Source organism: Aquarana catesbeiana, linkage group LG03 (genome assembly GCF_042186555.1).
Source record: "Aquarana catesbeiana isolate 2022-GZ linkage group LG03, ASM4218655v1, whole genome shotgun sequence".
NCBI lineage: Eukaryota > Metazoa > Chordata > Amphibia > Anura > Ranidae > Aquarana > Aquarana catesbeiana.
In genome coordinates, this window is record NC_133326.1 from 152152561 (window position 1) to 152178143 (window position 25583).

The 25583-nt window shown below is 42.6% G+C and overlaps 2 protein-coding genes across 2 annotated transcripts in view; one reads left to right on the top strand and one right to left on the bottom strand.

The window, feature by feature from the left end:
- LRGUK (leucine rich repeats and guanylate kinase domain containing) overlaps positions 1 to 25583 on the top strand; it is a 183899-nt gene that overhangs the window by 54622 nt on the left and 103694 nt on the right. Inside the window, exons 9-11 of the mRNA XM_073619422.1 lie at positions 12998 to 13084; positions 17229 to 17335; positions 19453 to 19572. Of these exons, the coding sequence (XP_073475523.1) occupies positions 12998 to 13084; positions 17229 to 17335; positions 19453 to 19572 (314 nt within the window). The remainder of the gene's footprint in view (positions 1 to 12997; positions 13085 to 17228; positions 17336 to 19452; positions 19573 to 25583) is intronic.
- The window catches only part of SLC35B4 (solute carrier family 35 member B4), a 247653-nt gene that overhangs the window by 48365 nt on the left and 173705 nt on the right, over positions 1 to 25583 (bottom strand). The window lies entirely within an intron of this gene.

Consider the following 25583-nt stretch of genomic DNA (forward strand, 5'->3'; position numbering starts at 1 on the left):
GTCGGCTAGAGAGAGACTTTCCCCAGTGCAAATGAAGGAATTCCCACCGTGGGATTTATCTTTAGTCTTGGAAGCCCTGACTAGGGCACCTTTTGAGCCGTTGGCTCAATCTTCAGTTAGATTGATTTCCTTTAAAACCGCCTTCCTTCAGCCAGAAGGGTGGGCGATTTGCATGCTCTTTCTATGAAGGAGCCCTTTTTTCGTCAGTTAGAAGACAGAGTTATTCTCAGACAGGACCCTTTGTACCTGCCTAAGGTGGCTTCACGCTTCCATAGGTCACAGGAGATTATTTTACCCTCCTTCTGTCTCAATCCACAGAACGAGAAGGAAAGGGCCTTCCATACGTTAGATGTCAGGAGATGTCTGTTGCTTTACCTGGAAAAGGTAAAAGAGTTCAGGAAATCTCAGCATCTGTTGGTCAGTTTTTGTGGTGCTCGAAGAGGCGAACAGGCCTCTAGAACGACTATTGCTAGATGGATTAGACAAGCTATTGCCATAGCTTACGAGCATTCAGGTCAGACGGTCCCAACTAATCTTAAGGCTCACTCTACAAGGTCTCTGGCAACCTCTTGGGCAGAAAGAACCGGAGCATCGGTAGATCAAATTTGTAAAGCAGCAACTTGGTCAAGTCAGAACACGTTCCTGAAACATTACAGAGTGGAACTTCTGTCAACCCAGGACCTTGCCTTCGGCAGAAAGGTCATGCAGGCTGTTGTCCCGCCCTAAGGTAGGCCTGAGCTACTTGCTCTTCTCTAACGGTGCTGTCCTGGAAGACGACTTGAGAAAATGACCAGTTACACTTACCGGTAACGGTGTTTCTGGGAAGTCTTCCAGGACGGCAGGCCTACTTCCCACCTGGTTTGTATTATTATATATTGATACATTTGAGGTGTTTTTGTTTCACTTGCATGCACTGGTGTGGGTCAATACTTTGGCACAAGTGAGGAGTGCAGGGAGGGGCGGGGTTTTTAACCTCTATCTTGATTGTGTTTCCTGTCAGGAGGACCAGTCATCTCTCAGGGTGCCGTTCTGGAAGACTTCCCAGAAACACCGTTACCGGTAAGTGTAAGTGGTCATTTTTCTGGCTGTTAGACTGAACCACTAGCTTTAACATAGTCGTCGTCCTAAAACAAGCGTACAGATTCGAGTAAAATGTAAACTTCCGATCTGCATACCCGTTGTGGGTTAACCGCTCAAAGTATTGAATTCTTTGGATCAGCATGGCAGCCAGGCAACTAGCGTTTTCAGATGGAAAAGTCAGAAATGGTAGCCACCATATTTTTCCAATATACAGTAAGTTTACTTTCACAACAAGAGTGAGTGCACATTTATGATTTTAAGGTTCCTGCTTAAGGGCAGAGATGTATAGGAAATTCTGCAAATTAATATAATAGTAAGGATTATTTATAAAATATGTATAAACTTAATAAAGGGGAGCACATTACAAATTTGAAGACTACTACTACACCTATCACAGGTTTTCTTGAAAATAGGTGTGCACTTGGTTATCATCATGACATGATGATGATGTCATCGACGATGTCTTTGATGTCATCATCGACATTGTCATCAATAATGATGTCATATATAATGGTGATGCCATCAATCATGGTGATGCCATCGTAGATAGTGTTGCCATCTATGACAATGATGGCATTGGTGATAATGGCATTGATGAGGTAATTGATGATTGTGTAATTATGTTAATTATGATGTCATCAATGATGTAATCGATGATGATGGTGTCATTGGTGGTGATAATGATGTCATCGGTGTTGATGATGTCACTAGTGATGATGTCTTTAATTATGTCTTCAATGATGATGTCATTGGTTATGAGGATGATGCTATTGCTGATGATGATGTCATCGGTGATGACTCATCCCTGCTGGCTGACAGCAGGAATGACAGGGATGAGTCAAAACAGTAGTGTCAAAAACTCATGTAAATGTGTTTTTTGTGCCACCCTATTGAAGTCTATGGGGCCAAAATGGCGTTGTAGCCGCACCAAAGTAGTGCAGGGACCTTTTGAAAACTGCATTGCAGTCTTGTTGCATTGACATGAATGGGCACCATCAAAAATAACGTGATTTCCATTGTGATATGATTCTATGCAATTTGAAGTTGCATCTGAAATCTGCACTAGTGTGAACAGAGAGTCCTAACCTGGCTGAAGCAATAGACTTAAGCAATAGATTAACATCAGTTATCCAATCTGACAGTTTCTAAGATTTTTGTTTTTAAGAGAGCTACATAGAATGCAGTTCTGCTTGTAAGCAGCAGTAGCCATTCTCTCTAACTTAAAATTCACTGGGAATATGACTGCATGGAGGTCTAAAAAAGCAGTGCCATGCAGTGCCATGCTAGGCAGGTCTCATTTGTCTTCCTGACTTATTGCCCCTACTGCAGGGACTGCCTCAGTTGGACTTCCTGTTCCAATGGTATAGACCCCATGCTGTACCATGCGATCCGTTGCAATGTGTTTTTTGGTGCGTTGCAGTGAGATTTCTGCCCATTAAGAATGAATGAGCTCAAACCACACCGCAATAAACTGCATGTGAATCGCACAGGAACTCTGTGCGACTCCTACTGTGAACCGCCCTTTAAGTCACACACCACAGTCTCTTTCTTTTATTAAAAAACAAACAAAAAAAAACACATCTTTTTGTTATTATAAATAGACAGAGAATGATGAATATGGACCATGCAGCCCTCTGACATAGTACTGCTTTTAACTACTTCAGTGATGGAAATGTTGAGGTTCATGGAATAATATTGTTATCTTGGTTCTCTTACTTTTTGGTGTAGGCACTATGAGGGTATGGCACTGTAGCTCTCAGTGCAAACAAGGTGAGTATTTTACCAGGTTAGTTAAAGTGGATTTAAACCTGATTAATGAAATCTGACCTGGGCATACACAGTATATCTGTAGTGTTTACTTATCTCTCTCCAAAGCCCTAAGTCCTGTGTCTTTCTGCTGATCCGTTCCTCTGTTATCAGCATGATAACTTCTGACAAATTCTCTGACACAGGAGATAAAAGCAGCTGAACATTTGTGTCGGGGAGAGTGCTATAAATAGATAAGCAGAGAGCTGGTCTATTCATAGCACAGCTCTGCAAGTTTTTTCGTTCCTCTGCCTAAAAGCATTTTTTTAAATTAGTATTAGTCTTTTAGGTGGAATAAAAAAAAAAAAAAAAAACAAAATGTGCACTATTGTTTCTGGGCCCCAATACAGGTACAAACAACAAACAACAAATAACATCCACATATCTGATGTTGCAAAGATCGTTAGGAGCAGGAGAATTTATTTCAGGTTGTCCTTTGGTGGTAGGATATGGTAATAGCAAGAACTATACAGCTAAATTTTTAAAAATTATATATTTTTACTATTTTGTGCCCATTTTCCTTTGTTAATTAAAAAAAAGGAGCTATCCAGTAACATTTACCACCAAATGAAAGCCCAGTTTGTCCTAAAATACAACCACAAGGTACAATCCACCTGGATACACTAAGTAGTAGTGATGTGATATTTACAGTTTTTACTAACACATTTCAAAGTTGCAAAACCATGTTCAGGCGTTTTTTTTTTTTTTTTTTTAACCTTGTCATGACGTGGTTAAAGGTGAACCTAGCCTTTAAGGACTGGTTAACATTATTGTGGGTCTGGGGGCCTCATTTGTGTGGGCACAGCAGCTTATTCATTTGAATGGGCTGCTGTGCCTGTGTTTCATGCAGGAAAAAGGTTCCTGCAAAATTTTGAAAAAGCAGCGGGTGGAAAATTGCAAGGTGCTTTTGCACCATGTGATTTCTCCCCAGTTCCCACATCCACAAATGTGGTGCATTTTTTCGATGCATGGGGACGCCATTAAGAATGAATGGCAGCCCTGCACGTTTTGACTGGGGTGGTTGTGGGTGCGAGAATAGGTGTGATTTCCACAGCCACCTGTGACAGTGTGAACCAAGGAGAAGTGTGGGATTTTAAAAAACATACACACATACTCTCCTCCACCTGGCAGCATTCGTGTGATGCTGCAGCTGTCCTACGTCGACTCTAAAACCGAGAACTAAGCAGCCACATGAACGATTGATCTGTTCTCGGTCTGCTCAGAGAGGAGAACAGTGACTATCAGTCACCTCTTTGTGCTCTGCCCCTCACAGGGCTCACTGGAGTGCGGGGCTGGATAGGGGGCAGGGGCAGCTGACTCAGAATCTCATCTGCACACTGAAAGGCTGAGTTAGCTGCCGTTTAGGCATCCTGGTAGATACCAACAATATTGTTGGGATCCTTCCAGATCCTGGAGCAGCTCTGACACATCAGCTGATAGTGGGCAATAGCCCACTGTAGGCTGACTGTGGGTCACAGGAGAGCAAAAGTAAGGGCAGTCCTGTCACCCACAAGAGAAGTATGGCCAAAAAAGCTTTGGCCATACTTCTCATTTAAAGACCAATTTTGGCAACTAAAAAAAAAAATCCACCCGTGCAATGGGACATGCAGTATCTCACCAAAGTGAGTACGCCCCTCACATTTTTTGTAAATATTTTATTATATCTTTTCATGTGACAACACTGAAGAAATGACACTTTGCTACAATGTAAAGTAGTGCATGTACATCTTGTTTAACAGTGTAAATGTGCTGTCCCCTCAAAATAACTCAACACACAGCCAATAATGTCTAAACCCCTGGCAACAAAAGTGAGTACACCCCTAAGTGAAAATGTCCAAATTGGGGCCAAATTGTCAATATTTTGGGTAGCTCACCATTATTTTCTAGCACTGCCTTAACCCTCTTGGGCATGGAGTTCACCAGAGCTTCATAGGTTGCCACTGGAGTCCTCTTCCACTCCTCCATGACGACATCATGGAGCTGGTAGATGTTAGAGACCTTGCGCTCCTCCACCTTCCGTTTGAGGATGCCCCACAGATGCTCAATAGGGTTTAGGTCTGGAGACATGCTTGGCCAGTCCATCACCTTTAACCTCAGCTTCTTTATCAAGGCATTGGTCAACTTGAAGCTGTGTTTGGGGTCGTTATCATGTTGGAAATTCTGCCCTGCGGGCCAGTCTCCGAAGGGAGGGGATCATGCTCTGCAGCAGTATGTCACAGTACATGTTGGCATTCATGGTTCCCTCAATGAACTGTAGCTCCCCAGTGACAGCAGCACTCGTGCAGCCCCAGACCATGACACTCCCACCACCATGCTTGACTGTGGACAAGACACACTTGTCTTTGTACTCCTCACCTGGTAGCCGCCACACACGCTTGACACGCTTGGTCGACCATAGCGAGGCCTGTTCTGAGTGGAACCTGTCCTGTGAAACCACTGTATGGTCTTGGCCACCATGCTGCAGCTCAGTTTCAGGTCTTGGCAATCATCTTATAGCCTAGGCCATCTTTATGTAGAGCAACAATTCTTTTTTTCAGATACTCAGAGTTCTTTGCCATAAGGTGCCATGTTGAACTTCCAGTAACCAGTATGAGAGAGTGAGAGCGATAACACCAAATTTAACACACCTGCTCTTCATTCACACCTGAAACATAACACTAACGGGTCACATGACTCCAGGGAGGAAAAATGGCTAATTGGGCCCAATTTGGACATTTTCACTTAGGGGTGTACTCAGTTTTGTTGCCAATGGTTTAGAAATTAATGGCTGTGTGTTGAGTTATTTTGAGGGGACAGCAAATTTACACTGTTATACAAGCTGTACACTCACTACTTTACATTTGTAACAAAGTGTAATTTCTTCAGTGTTGTCACACGAAAAGATATAATAAAATATTTACAAAAATGTGAGGGGTATATTCACTTTTGTGAGATACTGTAAATAAGGTGTAAATATTTGAGTTATTCCTTAGTCCAGCAGCCCCCCCCCCCCCCCCCCCAGCATTGTGACAGGTCTTCAGTAGGGATGAGCCCGATGTTCGAGTCGAACGTCAGGCGTTCACCGAACAGCGAACAATATGCAGCGTTTGCGGCAAATTTGGAAGCCACAAAACGCCATTAAAGTCTATGGGACACTAACATGAAAAACCAAAAGTGCTAATTTTTTAAGGCTTATATGCAAGTTATTCATGTATATACAAACGAATGTACACTGTGCAAAGACCGCAATCATTGGAACCCAGATGTGGAGGTCCCATGTTTTGGTGGTTGCACCAAAAGCCTTGTTGACTCGCTGAGCATATGCCCATTTGAGTCTTCTCACTCCGGTAAGCCTCCTCACTAACCGGTGGTGGTTCTATTGTCTGTCTCTTTCCCTCAGTATTGATGTTACGTGGAATCCCACTTCTAGTCACACAATTTGTTTTCACCGTCTATTTAAAGACTGTTGTGTTTATGTTTCAAAACAACCTTTATATGATGGCACATGGACTTTAGTTTGGGTGTGAATTCCACATCTCTTTTTCATTATTATTAGTTTTTGAGGTCATTGCACAGTGTACATTAGTTTGTATATACATGCATTTTTCATTTTCTTGAGCGCTGCACAAAATTTTACTGTTCACCTATTTTTTGATTTACTCTTGTCTTATGCCCTGTACACACGGTCGGGTTTTCCGATGGAAAATGTGTGATAGGACCGTGTGTAGGCTCCATCACACATTTTCCATCGGAATTTCCGACACACAAAGTTTGAGAGCTTGCTATAAAATTTTCCGACAACAAAATTCTTTGTTGGAAATTACGATCGTGTATATACAAATCCAACGCACAAAGTGCCACACATGCTCAGAATAAATTAAGAGACGAAAGCTATTGGCTACTGCCCCGTTTATAGTCCCGACGTACGTGTTTTACGTCACAGCGTTCAGAACGATCGGATTTTCGGACAACTTTGTGTGACCGTGTGTATGCAAGACAAGTTTGAGCCAACATCCGTCGGAAAAAATCCATGGATTTTGTTGTCGGAATGTCCGATCAATGTCCGACCGTGTGTACAGGGCATTAGAGTTGTGCTGGCTGCTATTAGATATATGTCAGCACGATATACACCATTTTTTTTTATATGCACGTTTTTTTGCCATAAAAAGTGTTTTTTTGGACCTGGTTCCTGCCCCAGGGGACATGTATCAATGCAAAATAAGTTTTAAAAACTTTTTTTTTGGGAGCACTGATTTTAATAATGCTTAAAGTGAAACAATAAAAATGAAATATTCCTTTGAATATCGTGCCTGGGGGGTCTCCTTAGTATGCCTGTAAAGTAGGTCCTTTGGGTCTGGTATGGATATTAAGGGAACCCCGCACCCAAATTTAAAAAAAGATTGCATGGGGGTCCCCCTAAAATCCATACCAGGCCTTTCAGGTCTGGTATGGATATTAAGGGGAACCCTGCGCCAAAGTTTTAAAAAAATGGCATGGGGTCCCCCTCAAAATCCATTCCAGGCCCTTCGGGTCTGGTATGGATTTTAAGGGGAACCCCTAGCCAAAATTTTAAAAAAATGGCGTAGGGGTCCCCCCAAAATCCATACCAGACCCTTATCCGAGCACGCAACCTGGCATGCCGCAGGAAGAGGTGGGGGGACGAGAGAACGCCCCCCCTCCTGAACCATACCAGGTCACAAGCCCTCAACATGGAGAGGATGCTTTGGGGTCCTCCCAAAACACCTTGTCCCCATGTTGATGGGGACAAGGGCCTCATCCCCACAATCCTTGCCCGGTGGTTGTGGGGGTCTGCAGGTGGGGGGCTTATCAGAACCTGGAAGCTACCTTTAACAAGAGGACCCCCAGATCCCACCCCCCCATGTGAATGGGTATCGGATACATTGTTCACCAAAACATAAAAAGCTCTGCTTCCATGGGAGGCTCCCGCTGACTGAAGCCTCTTTGCGATTACAGCTGTGATCGAAGATGAATGGACATCGCGGGACAGGTTTTTTTTTTTTTTTAAATAAAGGACTTGTCCCAAATTGTCTACTGTAATTTTTAACATTTTGACACTTTTTTTGGTGAATGGAAATGTACCTGATCCCCATTCACATAGGGGTGGGATCTGGGGGTCCCCTTGTTAAAGGGGGCTTCCAGATTCTGATAAACCCCCTTGCCCGCAGACCCCCACAACCACCGGCAAGGGTTGTGGGCATGAGGCCCCCCTTTTCCTGCAGCCTGCCAGGTTGCGTGCTCGGATAAGGGTCTGGTATTAATTTGGGGGGGGGGGGCTACGCCTTTTTTTTTTATTTTACATTTTGGCACAGGGTTCCCCATAATATCCAAATCAGACCTGAAGGGCCTGGTATGGATTTTGGGGGGACCCCCACACATTTTTTTTATTTGGGTGTGGGGTTCCCCTTAATATCCATACCAGACCCAAAGGGCCTGGTAATGGACTGGAGGGGGGGGGACCCATGCCATCTTTGTCAATGATTTTTATCTATATTGCCGGGACCCGACAATACATAACAGCCGGGAGCAGTTTTAAATGACTTTTTTCCTTTAGAAATGCAATTTTGCTGTGGTACTTTTATAAACGCGGGAAAAATGCGCTACTTTACAGGCATACTAAGGACACCCCCCAGGCACGATATTTAAAGGAATATTAAATTTTTATAGTTTCACTTTAAGCATTATTAAAATCACTGCTCCCGAAAAAACTGACGTTTTTAAAACTTTTTTTTGCATTGATACATGTCCCCTGGGGCAGTACCCAGGTCCCCAAACACTTTTTATGGCAATAACTTGCATATAAGCCTTTAAAATGAGCACTTTTGATTTTTCATGGTCATGTCCCATAGACTTTAACCACTTGCCGACCGCCGCACGCCGATATACGTCGGCACAATGGCAGCTGTGGGCAAATGGGCATACCTGTACGTCCACTTTAATTTGCGGGGCTAGTGGGTGTGCACGCGCCACCAGCGCTCCCTGTCATCGGGAGCAGTGATCTCAGTCATGTTGTAGTGAGCCCATTCCCCCCACAGTTAGAATCACTCCCTAGGACATATTTAACCCCTTGATCGCCCCCTAGTGTTTAACCCCTTCCCTGCCAGTTTCATTTACACAGTAATCAGTGCATTTTTATAGCACTGATCGCTGTATAAATGACAATGATCCCAAAATGGTGTCAAAAGTGTCCGATGTGTCTGCCGCAATGTCGCAGTCACAATGAAAATCGCAGATCGCCGCCATTACTAATAAAAAAGTAATAATAATAAAAATTCTATAAATCTATCCCCTATTTTGTAGATGCTATAACTTTTGCGCAAACCAATTAATATAGGCTTATTGCGATTTTTTTTTTTTTTACCAAAAATATGTAGAAGAATACATATCTGCCTAAACTGAGGAAAAAATGGAAAAAATGTTATATATATATATATATATTGGGGATATTTATTATAGCAAAAAGTAAAAAATATTGCTTTTTTTTCAAAATTGTCGCTCTTTTTTTGTTTATAGCGCAAAAAAATAAAAAACACAGAGGTGATCAAATACCACCAAAAGAAAGCTCTATTTGTAGGGAAAAAAGGACGTCAATGCTGTTTTGGTGTAACGTCGCACGGCCATGCAATTGTCAGTTAAAGTGACGCAGTGCCGAAACGCAAAAAGTGCTCTGGTCAGGAAGGAGGTAAATCCTTCCAGGGCTGAAGTGGTTAATGGTATTCAAGTGTTCGTGCTAATTTTTTGCCTGTTCGCAAGTTCTAGTGCGAACCGAACCAGGGGGTGTTTGGCTAGTCTCCAGTAACCGGCTCTGGAAACTGTAATGGCTTTTGGTCACACGCCAGCCTTTTCAGTATAAAATATAGGGTTGTTGTCCCTGTATTGTACGTGATAATGCAGAGGCCCACAGACCTGAGCTTAAAACCAGAGTGGGGGGTATAAGCCAAGTACTACAACCTGTACTTTTAACCCCCTAGACACAATAAGCATTTAACCCCTTCAGTGCAGGGGAAGCCCTATTGCAAGGGTGGATTTTTTTTTTTTTTAATTCCTGGTGTTGGGATTTAACTGTTAGTGAGGATTTAGGAAGTGGGGTGGTTAAGAGTTAGGGGCTCAGTCTAAGAGTTAGGATAAGTGAAAAGTGTTTAGGGTCAGGTTAAATGGTAATGCCCAACTCCATGCAATTTTTTTTTCTGCTGCTTGTTTTTGTCTAGGGGTGCACACAGAACCTATCCTTTGATAGAAAACAGAAAACGACACTCTCCCATGTCCAGCGGTGGACTGTACTTGACGCTATCCTATCCAGAGCTGGACTATGGGCGTCATGAAGTCAGGAACTGTCCACCGCACAAAGGACTGGTCTTGCACTGGGAGGATTGAAGGATTAAGGGAGTATATCTTGGCTGTCCAATCCCGGCCTAGACAAAAACAAGCAGGTGACCCATGCATTGTGGGTACAGCCTCGCTGCATGGGAAAAAAAAAAAAATTGTCCGGAGTTCAGCTTTAGGAGTTAAGAGAGGAGGGGTTTTTAGGGACTTTAAGGAAATCATGACCTGGTAAGGTCACCCATTTCCATCCCTAGGGACTTTGAATGAAATCATGACCTGGTAAGGTCATGTATTTCCATCCCAATTTATATCATGAACAAAGGGGATTAGTTGAGGGGGAGAGTGGGACATTATATGAAGCATGTGACAGCAAAAAGGTAGAAGGATGAACAAAGAGGAATTTATTAACATAATACTAGAGCATACACGTTACAATCGTAAAATGCATACAATCAAACAAATAATGCATAAATAAATATAATATAACATACATTGTAATGTTTATACAAATGATGGATTGGTAACGAGGATAAAAGATTAAGTAATGATGGCTCAAGATACCACCTTGACAAAATTCCCTAGTTCACCACAATCGAAATTGGGTAAAATGATATTAGAAACAGTAATGCCTGCTGGACCTAAGGCCTCACTGGACCTGTGACGGGGTTTAGAATAATGGTAAAATTGATGAGAACTATATATAAAAAGTTCAAACACGGCGAATGATGGCTCAATGCGTTTCGTGGCTTCCATGCCACTCGTCAGGAGCAAGCACGTGTAGTATCTGAAAGGATATTAAAATGAATAAGGCAGAAAAAGGGCAGGAACAATAGTAATGGGGGAGCGAGGTATGTGAGCCCCCGCAGCTGATATATAGATATACTTACTGGGATTCTGTGGACTGATGGTGTAGTGGCAGGACCCCGCAAGCCATCCGGGGTACCCCCAACCGGGAGCCGTGGCGGGGAGCCCCGCGGAGACGAAAACAGGCGCCAACCAGGGCAGGCATGGGAACCGAGGCATGTCTATGGGAAGAGTGAGGGAATGATTGTGAAGGTATGCTGGGAAGTGAGAGCAAGAAATGAAGGAAAAGAGAAGAAAAGAAAGAGCCCACGGACATAAAGTGAGGTGGGGGGGAAAAACAGCGAGGGACATAGGAAAGAAATGGGCAAGCAACCGGAGGGTTAACCAAGGGTGATGAAAGATGAGGAAAAAACGAAATCAAAAACCGTGTAGTAACCAACAAATAAGGGGAAATGATAAGTGTACCTGGAGAAGATTGGGGCCCCTAAGAAGGGAAGGTTCCCAATTAATGTGAAATCGAGTGTGTGCAGAGCCTCGAGTGCCCAGGCCACCCCGGAGAACGTCCATATAACGCCGCCGCGGGGCCCCCCACCAACGTCACGCCGTGCGGCAGGGGGGAGGGGCGCCGCAAGTCGGACAAGGTGTCCGGCAAGACAGCACATAAGGTACTCCCCAATAGCCCACGAGCATGGAAACAGCAGCTGCGCGTAACGGCGCCACATGGGGGACACCACACGCACAGCGTGGTGCGTGACGTCGACGCGCAGTAGCCCGGTGTCCACCCCCCCAAGTGGCTTTTCTCCCATTCCGGGAGCTGTGACGCGTCTTGCGGGTCTCCTCCCTCCCCCAGGCAGTTCCCTCTTGGGGGGTGGACACTGGGCTACTGCGCGTCGACGTCACGCACCACGCTGTGTGTGCGGTGTCCCCCATGTGGCGCCGTTACGCGCAGCTGTTGTTTCCATGCTCTTGGGCTATTGGGGAGTACCTTATGTGCCGTCTTGCCGGACACCTTGTCTGACTTGCCTCATCAGTGCACAGAATCCCAGTAAGTATATCTATATATCAGCTACGGGGGCTCACATACCTCGCTCCCCCATTACTATTGTTCCTGCCCTTTTTCTGCCTTATTCATTTTAATACCCTTTCAGATACTACACGTGCTTGCTCCTGACGAGTGGCATGGAAGCCACGAAATGCGTTGAGCCATCATTCGCCGTGTTTGAACTTTTTATATATAGTTCTTATCAATTTTACCATTATTCTGACAGGTACATTTCCTGCTGCAGCCATGGCATATGTACACCCCCAGCCACTGCCTCTGCAGCTAAAGGGGGGCTAGTGGTTATCTGGGGTAAAAGTGTGGCTCAATCGCTGGGTTTTACCCCCCCCCCCCCCCCCAACTGCTACTGTAAATGAGCACTTTGTCACTTGACTTTGACATGTCTTGTGACTGGGTTCCACTTCTTTCATCAATTTGTTTTAACTATTTGTTAAAAATGAATATAGCTTCACTTCCTCAGCAAGCAAAGCATAATGCATATGTGTAATGCATAGTGCCATGATTTATAAATGTGCCAATGTTTTTGGATCTCTTGGGGAGCTTCATTATGTGCTTGTTTTTTTGTGCCAGAACCCTAGTGCCAGGAACTAAGAGCTCCAGGCTTCCAGGGCCAGACATAAGGAAAACATGTAGATGTATTGGGGAAATCTGGCAGAGATAATTCTTCATAACAGTCCCACAGTGTACTCCTATTTGTAACAAAATGATAAAATTATAAGTACATAGTTGTTGCAAGCAAATCGTCTCTGAGCTTGATAAAAAAAAAAAGTCTCTCATGATTAATATCTTTATGTGTTGCTATACATTATTTTTTACTTTGTGCACTACTGAACATGTTTGATTTCTTGTATGAGTTTATAATTTATATCCCTTATCTGTATTAAAGTATTTGATTTATCATGAAGTATCTTTGCGTGTCTGTTCCAGGAACAAGATGAATACTGGCTGTCAGTGCTGTTTATGCTGCAAAGATTAACCGAATTGGATATGAAAAAGATCAAAGTTGAGGAGAAGGTATTTATCTTAGCACCTGCTTTCCACCTGACTTCCCAAAAGCAATCAGTGTTGCCAAGTAATTACACTGGTGACTCGTCAAGGGAATATAGGCGATCCTTGGGGAATTACATGTTTGGCACTGTGAGACATCTTGGTACAGAGTTTATCTAGTGAATGTCATTCGTAGCTCTACAAATTTAAAAAAAATGTATTGCAATAGCCAATATGTTTATGAATTCCCTGCTTTGTTTTTTTGGGTTTTTTTTACACAACATGTTTGTGATTGTGGTACACAAATGTTTAGCCTCTAGAACTTTAAATGTGTTTGTTACCCCAACATTCCTGATACGTGTCTGCTGTACCACATACTTGTTCTCTTTGTATTGCTTCCTTTATGTGAAATCCCTGGTGCTCCTGCCAGTCCCTCCACTTTTGTATTAGAAACTGACCACACTAAGCAGGAGGGCACACCTTGGTCAGTTCTATAGCTGTGCTGGGAACTCAGCCTGCTCTCCACCAATGATCAGACTTGTCCTGACACACACACCCTGTTACTGGGAAAATGTTTTGCCTTTCATTTCTATTTTAAACGGAATGGGTTGTTTTACAAGGTGATCGTTTACAATCACTTTTACTGAACAATATGATCAAGCCCTTCATAACGAAAGTAAAACAAATCTTAAAGTGGTTGTATACCCCTTTTTTTACCTACAGGTAAGCCTATAATAAGGCTTACCTGTAGGTAAAAGAAATATCTCCTAAACCTATACGGTTTAGGAGATATTCACCCTGCATGCAGCTGCTGACGTCAGCGGCGCATGCGCAGTGAAGGTCTGGCGAAGGTCCGGCGTATCATGCCCAAACTTTCCAGAATGGAGGACTCCCACGCATGCGCATGGGAGTGACGCTATTGCGGTTTTCGGACACTCACAGTGCCGGAGCTATGAAACCGGAAGAAACGCTGAGGGTAAAATGTCAGCTCCCTCGGCGTTGACCGAGACCGAGGGGGCTTCATTCTAACGTAAGTATTTTTTTTTTTTTTTTAGGTACTTCATAATGAGCTAGTATGCAGTGCCAAATTCAAAAGTGCATGAGCTCACCTCCACTAGTGTGCTCTGGCCGCTCACCTCACATTCTGACCCCTGTTTTACCAGAATCAGCAGGTCCCTTTGCTTTAATCAAGAGATCGCTCTGGCATCCTGCTTGTGTTCTACTCCTCTATATCTCCCACTCCTCCTTGATGGTTCACTCCACCGCAAGTCTCCCAAAGGGATATCGGGTGCATAGAGGAACATAATACGAGATCTGGTGCTCTTTGTTTAAAATTGTATTGCCTCCACTAAAACAAAATGCAAACTACTCACAATCATAGCATTTAACCAGTGCGGGCTATCCGGACAAAAAAATTCTGGCCGCGGGATGACGTCATCAAAATGGCTGCTCCCCCTATACGCCTTAGGTCAATGGGCATGACTTCTTCAGTCGCTGTCCAATCAACTTTGCTGCATCTGGCTGAATCCGGGCTGACCGTATACCTCTAAACACTGCAGAATTCATCTGACTGCTTTTTGTTTTCTGTCACATCATCAATAAACACCAATGACCCAGTGCCACTGGAAGCCATGCATGCCCACGCCATCACACTGCCTCCACCATGTTTTACAGATGTCGTTGTGTGCTTTGGATCATGAGCTGTTCCAAGCCTCCGCCACACTTCTTTCTTCCCGTTATTCTAGTACAGATTAATCTTAGATTCATCCGTCCAAAGAATGCTTTTCCAGGACTGGTCTGGCTTTTTTAGATTTTTTTTGGCAAAGTCTAATCTGGCTTTTCTATTCTTCAGGCTTATGAATGGTTTGCACCTTGTGAAGTCTTGTCTTGATTGTAGACTTTGACAATGATACGCCCACCTCCTGCAGAGTGTCCTTCACTTGTCTGGATGTTGTGAATGGGTTTTTCTTTACCATAGAGAGGATCCTGCGATCATCCACCACTGTTGTCTTCTGTGGACGTCCAGGCCTTTTTATGTTGCTGAGCTTACCAGTGCATTCTTCTTCTCCTTTGAATGCATGATGTAGGTTCACAGCAATAGATTCCAATTGCAAATACCACACTAATGGCCCGTACACACGATCCGAATATCGTACGAAAACGGTCGTCCGAGGAAGGATCGTACGATATTCGGATCATGTGTACACTACTTTCGACAGCCGATCACGACCGTTCATCCGATATTATTCGATCAGACATACCCGGAAATTTTCCTTGTACGATTCCAGATCGTACGATTTTTGTCAGTATAGTTGTCGTCCGAAAATACAATACAAATACATTACAACACGTGACATCACTTCCGATTTTTTTTTTTGTCTGTCGCACGAGAATTTTTGTGACTTTATTTTAGCTATTCAATTTCTACTTGCGACTATTAGCGAGAACGGTCGTACGATCGGTCGTACAATATTCGGATCGTGTGTACGGGGCGTTAGAATCAATTCCAGGCCTTTTACCTGCTTAATTGACGAAGAAATAATGAAGGAGTAGCCCACACCTGGTCATGAAACAGCTTTTGATTCAATTGTCCAGGTACTTTTGATCCCTTGAAAAAGGAGGGTGGCTGTTCTTAAGAGCTGTAATTCCTAAACCCTTCCTCTGATTTGGATGTACATACCCTCAAATTAAACCTGAGAGTGTGCACTTTCAGCCCACATCCATCATATAACTATAGTTTGAATATATTTTGGTAAATACCTGAAAAATGGACCTAACTGTGTGTGTGCGTGCGTGTGCGTGTGCGTGTGTGTCATTGGTTCTCAACTCCTATCCATAGAACCCACTGCTCAGTGATTGCAGTATTCTAGTCTGCATCTCCCCAAGGTAATACTTAAAATCTGGCCTGTTAGTGGGTCCCGAGGACAGGAGTTGAGAACCACTGGTGTGTGTGTGTGTGTGTATTTTTTTTTTTCTTTAAACTTGGTATATATTTCTTGCTGATTCCTCCTGTATTGAATTGTATTGTACTTGTACTGTCCTCCCTCATATTGTAAAGCGCTGCGTAAACTGTTGGCGCAATATAAATCCTGTATAATAATAATAATTATAACTTACCACCAAAGAACAACCCAAAATAAATTCTCCTGCTCCTAACAATTGCAGCGATACCACATATGTGTATATTATTTGTTGTTTGTACCCGTAGTAGGTCCCAGAAACAATAGTGAGCATTTACATTTATTTAGATCAAAAAATGGGGTGATGTGGTTATTCTGTTGTATCTTGAGGACATCTTGGTACAATCAAATGCCTTGTGCGGTACCCACACCACCACAAAACTAGAAACCATGTCAAAAAGTAAGGATTTCCTAATACAGGGGTCTTAAGCAGGAGTATCCTTACCTCTTGGGGTGTGTGACCCAAATGAAAGTGTTATGAAACTGGGTTTTTTAATAAATGAAAAAAATTAAATAAAACCGGATTCTCTTCAATATTGAACAAAAATGAAAGTGGCGTAAGGGACAATGCCATGAATGCAGGAAAGCAACTGCAAAAATCTCAGTAGTTTTATATAAATAAATAAATATGGTAAAATCCATGTGTTTTTCTGCCAACTGTTCTGTACCTAGCTATCATATGTAAAGTAAACCAAGGTATCTTTTGAAGTCCTACTGATACCTAATAGAACAGGTAATGAAGATGCTTTTAACTGGTAAGGGAGGTATGGAGACATGAGCTGCATTAAGGGCCTATTCACATGTACGATCTGCTGTTAGGTTTGCCATGCAGTGATGGGGCTGAGCAATGCACTGTTTCAGTGCATCACGTTTACATTTTTTTTTTAACTTCATTTTATCTTAATTGGAAGTGTACAAAACATAGCACTGCATTGTGATGTGAGCTGGGTACATGGAAAACAATTGTTTTCTATGTGCCCTTCCAGAGACCTGCAGTGTAGAAAAAAGAAGGTCCCTGCACAGGCTGGGAAGGAGACCTAGTACTGGGCAAACACAGTGCAGATTTCTTGTGAGATTATAGACTTGAAACATGTATTATGTTTGAAGAAACAAATTGGTTGGCATATAAGTAGACGTGCATATAGGAGTTATGTTTGGGTAGCCTGTTTTGTCCCATAATAATGTTGTCTTACTCTCTGGACATTGCTCAGGTGGCAGCAGTGAATAAGTATGATCCTCCACCAGAGGTAATTGCTGCACGGGATCATATGGCCAATGTTATGTACAGCATGATCCAGCCACAAAAGATCTTGGACAGGTAATTTCAGTAGTGGTAATATCTCAAATGCTATAATGTGATATTTTTGATTTAATATTGGTGTCTACTGTTAATGTACCTAATTCATTAGAGAAATATTGGTGGTGACATTGTTGTTTTTTCCCCTAAAGTGTTAGATGATTGGTTCTATCTGGTTTCAATACTTTTTAATCACTGACCCAGAACAAGCATGCAACAAATTAAATCTAGAAATTTAAGTCAGGAATCCATGCCTCTATGGTTGCTCTGGAGCCAAAGCATCAGCATGACAGTCAGGCTTCAAGCATTCTCAGGAGGACAGGTCAGCAATGGCAGCCTACATATTTCTCTCATGATGGGCTTCCTTCAATACGGGGCACTTATACACCTTCCTGCCCAGGCTAGTTTTCAGTTTTCAGTGCTGTCGCACTTTGAATGACAATTGTGCGGTCATGCTACACTGTACCCAACTAAATTTTTATCATTTTGTTCCCACAAATAGAGCTTTCTTTTGGTGGTATTTGATCACCTCTGCGTTTTTTATTTTTTGCTAAACAAATAAAAAAAGACTGAAAATTTTGAAAAAAATAAAAGTTTTGCTTTTGTTTCTGTTATAAAATTTTGTAAATAAGTATGTTTTCTCTTTCACTGATGGGCACTGATAAGGCGGCACCGATGAGGTGGCACCAATGAGGGGGCACTGATATGCGGCACTGATGGGTGGCACTGATATGCAGCAATGATGGGCATTGATAGGCGGCGCTGATGGGCACTACTGGGTGGCACTGGTGGGCATTGATGGGCACTGATAGGCAACACTGGGCACTGAAAGGCTGCAAAGATGGGTTCTTATGGGTGGCACTGATAGGCGGCACTACTGGGCACTGATAGGCGGCACCGATGGGCATTGATACGTGGCACTGATGGGCACTGATACGCAGCACTGATAGGCATCCCTGTTGGCACTGGCAGTGGTAGGCATTGTGAGTGGGCACTGATTGGCAGCTGCCTGGGCATTGATTGGAAGCTGCCTGGGCACAAATGAGTATTTCCCTGGGGGTCTAGGGGGGAGCATACCTGGTGGTCCAGTGTGGATGGCCAGCATGATGGTGGTCCTGGGCGGGATCCGAGGGGGGCTGTGCTGATAAACAATCAGCACAGACCCCCCTGTCAGGAGAGCAGCCGATCGGCTCTCCTCTACTCGCGTCTGTCAGGCGCGAGTGAGGAAAAGCCGATCACCGGCTCTTCCTATTTACATCGTGATTAGCCATGATTGGACATGGCCTATCACGTGGCAAAGAGTCTCCGTCAGAGACTCTTCACCTAGATCGGAGTAGCGGCGTGTCAGACTGACACACCGCAACAACGATCGCAGCGATGCGGCTTAATATCCTGATCACGTCATATGACGTCCGGTCAGGATATTGAAACCACTTTGCCGCCGTCATTCTGCTATATCGCAGGCGGCAAGTGGTTAACCACTTGTCTACTGGGCATTTTCACCCCCTTCCTGCCCAGGCTAATTTCGGCTTTCAACAATGTCACAGTTTGTGCAAAGGGGGGGGGGGGGTTTAGGAATTGGGACTGAATGAATTGGGACTAAATGAGGCGTACATATGGTAATATGCTGAGGCTGTCAATCTGCTGGAGGTCCCTCCTAGTCACCATTTTTCTCTTGGTGTCAGGAAAACTTCTCAGAAGTGTCTCATGCTTATAGCAGAGGAATAAGGCAGCAGACAGAAATGACACGTCATGCTCTGGATTGAGACAAATACACGCTATGGAGGGAAATGCTTTGTTCATATTTCATGTCTGAGGTTTACAACCACTTTAAACCTTAACATAGTGTTTTGCAATGACAAAACTTTTACAGCTATTTATTTATAACAATAGTCTGCAATGACCAACTGCAGGTCAGTTTTTAATTTCATCAATCTGTGAACATTGCATTACATATATATCAGATTTTATTTTTAAATATATTTGTATAAACTCAGGTCAAATGTTCTCTCTCTCTATATATAAAAAGATATATATTGCCTATTTACTCTCCTTCCCAAGCTCCCCATGTGTAGTTTCAGTAAAGGTTTGACATATGTCTACAAATCACACTGACAAGCCAACCTCTTATGTTGCAGCACATTACCCAATCTGGATACCCCCTATCCCATGCTGGTGCTGACAGGACCCCAGTCCTGTGGGAAGCGCGAGTTAGCACATAGAATGTGCAGAGAGTTCAAGGAGTTCTTCCGCTACGGGTAAGATATATCCATCTGCCATAGTACACAGTGTGCTTTCAATTACAAGGAGATGTTAAGTGCTTCACCATCCAGAGTAAAATCAAGCGACCCTTGTTAACATAGTGGGCTAGATAAAAAAGACTTTTGAAGTCATAATCCTAGTCATAAGCTCATAGGATTCATAGTGCTTTATCTAATGTAACAACCCTGCAGTAGTATATTACACCTTAAACCTCTGTGGGGGAAAGCACATAGAGGCTTTTGAAAATTTAATATGCATAAGGTCAGATCCACAAGAGAAATGAAAACCATTATAACAGTGACTATAACTGGATAGTTAATTGTTTTGAAATATTTGATTTTTTGAACCTATGAATCTATAAAAAGGTCTTGTAATGTGCAGCTTGGTAATCACATATATAATTTCACTAATTTTTGTTTGTATATTTTGCAGTATGCTCCTAAATTTGAATGTATTCACATCAAAAAGTTTTTCATGTTGGTTTTAGGTGGTGATGTGATGGATTAGAACCCCTGGTAAATGTTTATTGTGGTCTGTGTCCCTCTAGTGTGTATTCACCCCTCTATTTGTCCTGTTAACCATTACCACTGGTAGGAAATCCACATTTTTACAGTTGTCACAAGAACAGCAAGTCGGGGTAAATCTTCCAACGGGGTCACCTGTTCCATTGACATTTGTCTAAGAGGGGAATTCCCCTTACTTTGTAAATAAGGGGAATGCTCACCTTCTGCTGTATTTCCAGTACAGGAAGTATAAGGAGACACAGACAGCAAAAAAAAAAAAAAACAATCAAACTTGACAACAACCCTATTAACCCTATTCTACTCGTTCTATTCTAATCAAAAACAACCAAAAAAAAGTTTGGGCTGTACATATACTTTAAGGAACAAATTTAAATGTGATGCTAAAATGTATATATATATATATATATATACACACAGTGCCTTGAAAAAGTATGCCATTTTCTACATTTTGTCATGTTAACACCAAAAACGAAAATGTATTTTATTGGGATTTTATGTGATAGACCAACACAAAGTGGCACATAATTGTGAAGTGGAAGGAAAATGATAAATGGTTTTCCAAATTTTTTACAAATAAATATCTGAAAAGTGTGGCGTACGTGTTTATTCAGCCCCCTTTACTCTGATACCCCTAACTAAAATCTAGTGGAACCAATTGCCTTCAGAAGTCACCTAATTAGTAAATAGAGTCCACCTGTGTGTAATCTGATCTCAGTATAAATACAGTTGTTCTGTGAAGCCCTCAGAGGTTTGTTAGAGAACCTTCGTGAACAAACAGCATCATGAAGGCCATTGAACACACCTGACAGCTCAGGGATAAAGTTGTGGAGCTAAGTTTCAAGCAGGGTTAGGTTATAAAAAAAATCCCAAGCTTTGAACAACTCTCACTGTTCAATCCATCATCCAAAAATGGAAAGAGTATGGCACAACTGCAAACCTACCAAGACAATGGTCATCCACCTAAACTAACAGGCCGGACAAGGAGAGCATTAATCAGAAGCAGCTAAGAAGCTGATGGTAACTCTGGAGTAGCTGCAGGGATCTACAGCTCAGGTAGGAGAATCTGTCCACAGGACAACTATTAGTCGTGCACTCCACAAATCTGGCCTTTATGGAAGAATGGCAAGAAGAAAGCCATTAGTGAAAGAAAGCCATAAGAAGTCCAGTTTGCGAGAAGCCATGTGGGGGACACAGCAAACATTTGGAAGAAGGTGCTCTGGTCACATGAGACCAAAATTGAACTTTTTGGCCTAAAAGCAAAACACTAAGTGTGGTAGAAAACTAACACTGTACATCTGAACCTGAAGAAACCATCACCACCATGAAATATGGTGGTGGCAGCATCATGTTGCGAGGATGCTTTTCTTCAGCAGGGACAGTGAAGGTGGTCAGAGTTGACAGGAAGATGGATGGAGCCAAATACAGGGCAATCTTAAAAGAAAACCTGTTAGTCTGCAAAAGACTTGAGACGGGGCAGAGGTTCACCTTCCAGCAGGACAATGACACTAAACATACAGACAGAGCTACAATGGAATGGTTTAGATCAAAGCATATTCATGTGTTAGAATGGCCCAGTCAAGGTTCAGACCTAAATCCAATTGAGAATCTGTGACAAGACTCGCTGTTCACAAATGCTCTCCATCCAATCTGACAGAGCTTGAGCTATTTTGCAAAGAAGAATGTGCATAAATTTCACTCTCTAGATGTGCAAAGTTGGTAGAGACATACCCCAAAAGACTTGCAGTTGTAATTGCAGTGAAAGGTGGTTCTACAAAGTATTGACTCAGGGGGGGCTGAATACAAATTGACACCACACTTTTTACATATTTATTTGTAAAAAAAAAACTGAAAACCATTCATCATTTTCATTCCATTTCACAATTATGTGCCACTTTGTGTTGGTCTATCACATAAAATCCCTATAAAATATATTTACGTTTTTGGTTGTAATGTGGAAAATTTCAAGAGGTATGAATACTTTTTCAAGGCACTGTATATATACACATACATAATGCATAGCCAGAGAAGGAACATGCCTAGTTCCTGCTTTTGCTGTGCAGTGACCCCCTCCTGCCTCAAGCCTGCTCACTGGGCAATACTTGAGCCTCATTACCTCAATGCAATTAGCGAGATGATCCAGGAAATAGCAGAGCCATTTTCCAGGTTATGCAGTTTGGCAAAGGTGTGTAAATCACAAGAGTTTCTGAAAAAAGCCTTTAGCCTTTTGACTGGAGTTCCACTTTGGGTTCACAATTTTTATTAAAAAAAAATCCCCATAGATCTTGCAGGAGCTGCTAAGTCTGAGTATAATTGGTTCCCATGTGCTAAAAAAATTTGTATGATTGGAAAAGACTAGAAACCTCACTGAAAAATTCATGTTACTGTATATAACTTAAAATAGACACCTAAATGTAACAAAGGTACAACTCTATAAAAATGACTTTCTGTACAGGAATTTTAATTAAATTAATGAGAGAAGATTATGGTCACCTTTATATGAATTTACGTTTAAAATATTAGCAGTGGACATTTATTTCTGTTTTATTTGGTTTGAAAAGCAGACAGAATAAAAAGATAAACATTTATTATTGTGTGGTGGTCAGTTCACCTGTAATCCTACTGCAATCTTACTTTTTACCACAGGGTGGCTCTTCCAATACACCAACCAAGCTTTGTTACATTCTGTCTTCTTTTTAGGGAACCCTGCACAATAACCTAAAACTATCATTTACAACATTGCTGTCCAACAGGTGTCTCAATAAAAAAAGACGTTAAAAGACATTCTGCTTGTTGGCTGATGTTGGTTATGCGTGTGTGTGTTTTTTAAAAGGTTTTCAAAAAATACATATGAATCCTGAGTTTTCCAGATGTTTCACTTTATTTCGAGCGACCCTAAATGTAAATTGATTACTCATTAAATTTGCATACATTTTTAACAAATAATCCATTATCAATGTTAATTTTATATAATGGCAGTGAATCACTCCTGGAAAACATTCACAGCAGTCTCTGCCCCCTAGACTCATACAGACACACATCATAAGCAGAGCCTGGTCACCCACAAGGTGACTTAGGTGGGTGCCCTGATAAGAGCGGGCCATTCTAGGTCTAACTAAATCCAAGAGAGTGCATGCATGTAGTGACCCTGGATGGCATTAGATCGGCTTTTTTCAGCCAGGGTGCCCATTACGCACCATTACCACTTTCTAGACACTGGCATCCTAACAACCAATGATGTCATCAGTTGATAAGGAGGATGGATGCATGTCACCTCCACAGCATCATTGTCTTGGAAGAATAAATCACCTCTAAAGTTGGGTGGCCTACGTGTGGATGTTGCTGCATTATGTAAAACTATTAGAATAGTGTTTTACATTTTAGAATGGGGTGCTTTGAGATTGTCTAAAATTTTGAAGGGGAAAAAAGGTTGAGAAACACTGCATTATACTAGAAAACCAGCAATGGGTGCCACCCTAACAATTATGTATAGTTGTTTCGTAAATATGTTCTTTTTTCATTATGGTCTGGCCCATAAAAATAAAATAAACTTGCCAACTTGCATTTAAGGGTTTTTCTGTCCATCTTTTGTTTAAAAGCATGTTCTTTTATATCAGGTTTCCCATGTGGCAGTTCAACATCACGAAGGATAGAAGTCATACTTGCATACATACACTCAGACCCACAGACTCTCTCCACACAGATTACAATAACTCTGCCTCCTGGCTATTTGGACTACTTAGCCCCTCAATCTTCCTCTTGACTTTTGTGGGTCCACATGCACTTGCCTCCACCGAGCCTTAAGCAGGCCATAGATGATGTGATTTTCTTTCCTGCAACCACAATTTGTAGATAAAAAAATCACTTGATTCCCTCATCAACACAGTGTTGATGGGGGAATCCCTCCCATGGAGCTATTGTGTTCTCACTGCTAGGGCCACGAAGAGCCATACCTGCCGGCTTTACACCTGATTTGGCACCCTTTCACTGCTGAGCCAGGCATAAACTGCATCGCTCCACAGTGACAGAGCCCCAGCCTGTTAAATATATATTGGCTGGCAGGTATGTGGACTCAGAGTGTATATGTCACTTAGGTTTCTTTGTTTTTTCAGAATCTTACTACATTTTGTTCTGGTTCCTGGAGCCTGAAGGATTTTGGTGCTTGGACCTTTTGGTGGGATAAAACCTCCATTCCTAGGTTCCTATCTTAACTGGTAGCTAGACCTCATTAATATTATTATCAACTGTGCACAACCTTTTATACAGCATATGTAAGCTGACAGATGCTAAGGGCTCTCTCTCCCACTCTCTCTGGGTGAAATGGCTGAGTGCTGACAGAAGACTAAAGAAGGTAGAAGTGCTGCTCGTTTGTTTTGGGGAACCATTAGAAAAGCACCCTGTTAGTCAGGAACTTATCTAAGTTTACTTAGTAGCTCAGTTGAGCAGACACTTTGTTTTATGCAAATAACTTTTTGTTTAACCCCTTCCCGCTGACCGTACGCAGATATGCGTACTCGGCTTTCCGGGGTTATACCGGGATGATGCCTGCAGCTGCAGGCATCATCCCGGTACCGTTGTTTACAGCGGGCGATCGGCTACCCGTGTATAACAACCGATGTGGCTAAAAGCCGCTCGGTTGTTATACCGGAGGAGCGGGAGGGGACATCCCCCCCTCCCGCCGCTGTTACCGGGCCTCCCGTGCGATCGGGAGGCCCGGTGTCCATTCGGCTGCCTTCGGCGGCTGGGGGCGGGCTGGAACTAAGTTGTGAGCTGTGAGCGGCTTCCTTCCAGCCTTCTCGTTGTAAACGCGGAAGCGACGTCATGACGTCACTTCCCGTTTACTCGGCTGCCAATGGCGCCGAATTTAAAAAAGTACACAGTATTCAGAATCGCCGTTTTCGGCGATCTGAATACTTTGAAGTGTAAAGGAGGGATGGGGGGTCTTTTAGACCCTCCATAAAGAGTACCTGTCACCACCTATTACTGTCACAAGGGATGTTTACATTCCTTGTGACAGCAATAAAAGTAAAAAAAAAAAAAAAAAAAAATTTTCACAATTTATAAAGTGAAAAAATAAATAAAATAAATAAATAAAAAAAAAAAAACTTTTTTTTAAAGTGCCCCTGTCCCCGCGAGCTCGTGCAGCGAAGAAAACGCGCCCGCATATGTAAACGGTGTTCAAAACCACACATGTGAGGTATCACCGCGATCGTCAGAGCGAGAGCAATAATTCTAGCCCTAGACCTCCTCTGTAGCTCAAACCTGGTAACCATAAAAAAATTTTAAAGCGTCGCCTATGGAAATTCATAGGTACCGTAGTTTGTCACCATTCCACGAGTGCGTGCAATTATAAAGGGTGACATGTTTGGTATCTATTTACTCGGCGTAACATCATCTTTCACATTATACAAAAAAATTGGGGTAACTTTACTGTTTGGATTTTTTAAAATTCATGAAAGTGTCACTTTTCCAAAAATTTGCATTTA